The 6,000-nt window shown below is 39.0% G+C and overlaps 1 protein-coding gene across 13 annotated transcripts in view; it reads left to right on the forward strand.

Moving 5' to 3' along the window:
- The window catches only part of fbrsl1 (fibrosin like 1), a 476,317-nt gene that overhangs the window by 326,414 nt on the left and 143,903 nt on the right, over positions 1-6,000 (forward strand). For all 13 annotated transcript variants that reach the window (XM_088994765.1, XM_088994768.1, XM_088994778.1 and 10 more), the window contains one exon: positions 1,703-1,732. In XM_088994765.1, the coding sequence (XP_088850891.1) occupies positions 1,703-1,732 (30 nt within the window). The remainder of the gene's footprint in view (positions 1-1,702; positions 1,733-6,000) is intronic.

A 6,000-nucleotide genomic window follows, 5' to 3' on the forward strand; every position in this document is an offset into this window, starting at 1 on the left:
TACACATCTATCAGAATCTGACAGAAAATGTGAAGACGAAGCAAGAGATTGAACCCTGCCTCTTATCATTCCAATTTCTCTTACAATCATTTCATAGATGAAATACTAAGTCTCTGTAGGGGCTTCCTTGTTCAGGACATGATTCTTGCCAACGTTTAATCAATCACACCTCTGTGATCTATTGAAACGAGGAAGCAAGGGGGTTCCATAAGACATCCACTGAATCTGCTCCCATGAACTATAAGATGTATGTATGGATGGATGGATAGATTGATCGATGGACGGGTAATTGGTGGGTGTTTGTTGTTGCCATCGGGTTTTGTGATTGAGACAATTTAACCCTGATTTCCATCGTCATGAGTCCTCAATCCCATCGGTGCCCAACAATGCCCTTCCTTCGTATCCTTCCAGTCTGATTTGATTGCGCTCCACCATAGCAAGTAGCACAACATGGCAATTGCATAAAGCAATGAGAAAACGATTTAAAGACCACTACCAACAAAATATACCTGAATTTCTACAGAACCTTTTTTTCCCTGTTCTTATTATTGTTGTGTTTTCTCTCGACACGTATTTTCTAACCACTGTTGGGATCAGCCATTTTTGTTTTCTCTTCTCAGGTGAATAGAGTAAGGAAGATATTCCATCCATCACTGGGGGTTATACAGTACTTGTCTCTAGTGGGGGTTGCATGTAGTCCACTGTGAAGTCCAGTGTGACAAGCCTGCAAGTTTCCTGCACACAGTTGTTTCAAAGCATCTCACGGTTACCATCAAATATCATTTGTGACATACGTAAGAAATGGAAGTAAAGAAATACTTTCATTAGGTCAAACTTGATAATCAGAATCAGAATCATCTTTATTGCCAAGTATGTAGAACACACAAGGAATTTGTTTCCGGTAGAACACGCTGCATTTTATTGCAATTTAACAGTGATTCTAAATTATAGCCTTCAAATCACTTTCTACTTTTGTACTGTGGTTCAGATTCAGTCTACAATCTTTTTATTTTCTTCTGAATGTAAGAACTTTCATTACTGTAGATAAGGTTTTCTTTCTGTGAACATTTCAGTGCCGACGACCCGAGGACCTCAGTTATACTAGTCAGACTCCCCCTTTTCAATTCCTGATTAAATACACGACCATTTGTCCTTTGACCATGCCAAGGCATATTGTTCAAATCAGCCTTGTTATTGAGTTACTTTTGCATTGCCGAGATGGGAATACAACTTAAAGACTGGTATTTGTCACAAGGTGGATTGTTAAATACCACACTTAATAGCCTCTAAGGACACAGACAGTCAAAGCCTTTGTGCCCTTGAGATACTATTGTCCAATTTAAAAGCACAGTTAGAAGGCTAAATGACAAGCAGCCACAGAATGTGAAGTCATTCAACAGGCTCTTTGTAAAACAATTCAGTATGTAGACTGAATCACGTTTGTTTCTTTTGTTTGTGTACAACATTCAGTTTGTTCCAGGAACATCAAAATTGCCCTGTGCGGCTGTGCTGTTTTTGAAACTTTAAAACCTCTCAGACTACAACACATTTCCTTTATTTGTTCATCCTGTCGTTCGTTCTGAAAGCAGTCAGTGAATGAGAGGTTGCACACAAAAATAACATTGGCATTGATTATGAACTGCATGGGGAGCCTAATGAATCATTCCTTGTATTTTCTGTGTCTGCTTCTTTTGTCTTATAGTGTGACAGTGAGACTGACATTGACAATAAGGTAAGGTTGCTTTCTCTCTACTCATGCACCCGGCAAAAAGTAATTTGGAAGTGAAGAGAGAAGAGAATGTATAGTTTGGGTGAAAAAAAATGTGAGGGTGTAGGCATTCTGTCACTTTTCCCACTGCTGATAAATGTACAAAATTCAACTAAGTGATGTGGAAACTGCAGAGCTGTTTTTGTGATTAGTATTTCGGGGTATAAAACAATGTGGAATGTGTTGGGGTTTTCTTTTCAGGTCATGCATCCCCAAACAACTTGAGAAGTAAAGAATAGCTTGTATGTTTTAACTTAGTATTAGTATAGTACTATTTTCATTCGGTTTTCTGCCCTCGGGTTCCATCTTAAGAAAGCATATTTATTTTCACTGATGACGATCAGACAGTCAAACCTATGTCCCGATTCCCTCTTAAGCCCACATTTGTCCTGTCTGGGAGAAATCAAAGCATGGATCATACAAAATTTCAACCACAATAGAAGTTATCAAATTTTCGTCCCAATTGCCTTTGTATACACTTCACCGTGTTGACTTGGGCCCACAGGCATCTTACCTCAATTTGGGGATCAAAGTTGCACAGTGATTTTACATTAGGACTGGCAATTTGGTTCTGGAGTTAAATTCATGTTATTGTTTTAGTCCTTTTTAGTCGAAACTCAGAGGAAATCAGAGGAAAAGGCATCCCATTGGAAAATGTTGCATTTTCTTTCATAACTTTGCTGCTGTGAAATGTAAATTTCTCCACTGCGAGACTAATAAAGGCAAATCCAATACAATCCAATCCAAACTCTTGATGTAATCAACAATGTACAGCTTGTCAAATGTGTATGTAAGCTTGTGGCGTCACCGGTGCGCACCGCCGCTTTAATGTCTTTCAATTCCTTGATCTCCTTGATGTGCATCTCACCCTGACGTATATCACACGCTTGAAAATGGTATAAAAGTAGCTGTCGTGGGACAGAGAGACTCAGACTCATCTCGGACTCAGACCCGGACAGACACACTGCTCGCAGAGTCCTGCTCAGCATCGCACGGAGTTTCACAGCACGACTTGCTCGACTCCACGCCGCGATCAAGCTCTGCGCGTCACCTGTCTGGGAGATCTGACAACGAACCTACTTACCAATAAAGAGCAACGAACCTACTTACAAATAAAGAGAACCATCAAACTCTTTATTGGCGAGCCAGCCAAGTGACGCGCAGATCTTGATCGCGGCGTGGAGTCGAGCAAGTCGTGCTGTGAAACTCCGTGCGATGCTGAGCAGGTCTCTGCGAGCGGTGTGTCTGTCCGGGTCTGAGTCCGAGACACGCACACACACACACACACACACACACACACACACACACACACACACACACACACACACACACACACACACACACACACACACACACACACACACACACACACGCACACACACACACACACACAGTACAAACCACTGTTGATAAAAATACAATTCAGTGTATAACTCGCTAAATGCCCAATCAAATAGTGTTACAAAAACAGTGTTTTGTTTGTTCATCTGTGCAGTAATCCGTATCGTAGAGTAAATGGTTAAACATTGGTGTATTATCTAAGTGTGTTATCCAATAAAATGTCATTATGTCATCAAGTTTTCTTTGTCATTTGACCAATGTAGTCAGTCTGACTACCGTTGGTGTATTAATGTAGCACACACCGGGTAAATGTTGGTTGATGACCACCTGCTTACATGATGCAGTGCCTCTAGGGAACTTCACTACATTCTAATGCATTAACAAGTTAGCAATTACTCCCCAGTAAATGAATGAGATAGCAAGGCTAATCTCCTCTAATCTTAGCTCCCAGTTCTGTAGAAGACTCGACAGATTTTCCTATAAATAATACATTAATAGCGGGCCCAATTTACATTAAGTGCAGCCTGGACTGTCAATATTGTTTTGTCTCTTTATTGAAGCAACGAAGGAGCAAGGCCGCAAGTTCGATGACACAACAGAGTCATCCTGCAGGGGCAAACATTAAATGCAACACAAGAAGGAGGCTGTTAATGTTGTGTTTTGTTTTTACCTATGTACCAATTACACATAACATTAGAATTACCGTATGCACCTTGTGGCTTGATTGACTAAGATTACAAATAGCAGAGACTAAATTCTGTGTTCACGATAAATTAAATGAATAGTCGATCATTAAATTCATTTACATCAATGGAATAATTGATAAATCGTTTAAAGATAAAGATGTGCAAAGTACAGCTGGCATATCAGCTGCCCGCAATATGACCGCTATAAAGAAAAAAAGACATTTGACATGGGACATAATGGCACACTTTACAAGAGTTTGTTCTTTTTTGAGTTGTGAATGTGAAGATGGACTTAGTGCAGAGTTGGATCTACTCTGGCTGTCACTTTAAAAAGGGAGCGCAACATTTCTACATCTTGTGTAACGTTGCTAAACTATTGCTCATTTGAGTTTACTTAGTCATTAAAATTCCAAATGATCGAAGAAAGCTAGTAAAAAAAATATATTGCAAAACATTTGAACGCAAAATCACATTTAGTAATTTGCACAATAATCAACTCTTAAAATATTCCCTAGGGCAGGTGGGGGAACCTAAGGCTCACGAGGCAAGCTTTTGATGAGTGCATCTGGCTCACAGATAAAACAAAATACGTATTATCACTTTTTCGCTGTTTGTTTCCTGTTTGGGCTGCAGTTGGCTGAGAGCACCATTTTGATGGGATTATAATCAACTAGCGGTTGGCTGAAATAGCAATTTTGATTGTATGATACTGACCTAAGGGCCGGTGTGTGTATGTGTGTGTGTGTGTGTGTATATATATATATATATATATATATATATATATATATATATATATATATATATATATATATATATATATATGAGGCACTGACGTCATCATAGTCAGATTTACAAACATATGAACTCTACAGAGTAGTTTATTCACCAACGGCTTGTTGTTTTTCTTATATTAAACTGACATTTTGTAATTTAGCGTAAAATCTTAAAGATTGCATATTCTGGACTTAATAAAACTTTGTGGACAAATGATTTTACATTTCCTTTTATTTTTAAATGTTTGCAGTATCACATATAGTGACGAGTTGTAATTGCTGATGCAGATTTATTGATGTGTAATTGCTCCGGAAAATAGCCTGTGTTGTAGACGATTAAGGTGATGCCACGCCCGGTACTGCGTGCGTGTGCTTTTGTAAATGAGCCGTTGTGTCATAGATTATGGTATTACAAGAGATATTTTGTTCAAATCGGTGTATATATGTGTGTGTCTGTGTAAGCTCTCAGTCGTACAGGAGTGGTCCATTTCTGATCCAAACATTTTCTTTGTACAGATGACGGCTGAAGAAACCTTCTCATCGATATATATGTGTGTGTATATATATATATATATATATATATATATATATATATATATATATATATATATATATATATATACATATTATTTTTGGGCCGTGGAGGGTGTGCGAGTGTGTGTGTGTGTGTGTGTGTGTGTGTGTGTGTGTGTGTGCGTGTGTGTGTGTGTGTGTGTGTGTGTGTGTGTGTGTGTGTGTGTGTGTGTGCGTGCGCGTGTGTTTGTGCATGTGGCTATCACGGAAAAACATTTCTAAATATTTAGCTTTTTTTACGGCTCTCTTAGTCTGTTCCCCACCTCTGTCCTAGGGGTTGCTCGGGATGGTTACCAAACTGGCTGGGATGAATTTTTAAAAACCCCAAAACGGACGGTTTTGTGAATGGTCTTGTAGAAATTATTTTTTTGTTGTATTTAGGCTATATGAATGTCATTTTTCCATTTGTGAATGTCTGATCAGATTTTGTTTCTCCCAATATTATATTCACCAAATAAGCATTTTATCACATTCAGTGGTGAGCCCCGTTTAAATCCAGTGTCAAGAGGCACAGGAAGGTCCTTCCTTGACCATATTAAACCATTGTATTAAAAAAACACAATAATAAACCAAATGTCCATAGTTTTTACACCGTCATTTTGGTATGTAGGTTTGTTATGGCGGTGTTTCCACCGGAAATCAGTGGCTTTGAAGGCACAGAGGGGTGAGGTTTTACGAAGTACCCTCACACAACCCAGGGTGCTGTCTTTGCCTTTGCGTATTCTGTGTTGCTCGACGATTTCACTCTCTTGCTGTGACTAATTGATTTACACTGAATATACCCGCTGGTGTAAATGTGTAAAAATGTACTTTTTTTACACACAGATAAGAATGCCTGGATCGATAAACAGTATCGTTC

Source organism: Hippocampus bargibanti, linkage group LG04, assembly GCF_051943395.1.
Source record: "Hippocampus bargibanti isolate YZ-2025 linkage group LG04, ASM5194339v1, whole genome shotgun sequence".
Taxonomy (NCBI): Eukaryota; Metazoa; Chordata; class Actinopteri; order Syngnathiformes; family Syngnathidae; genus Hippocampus; species Hippocampus bargibanti.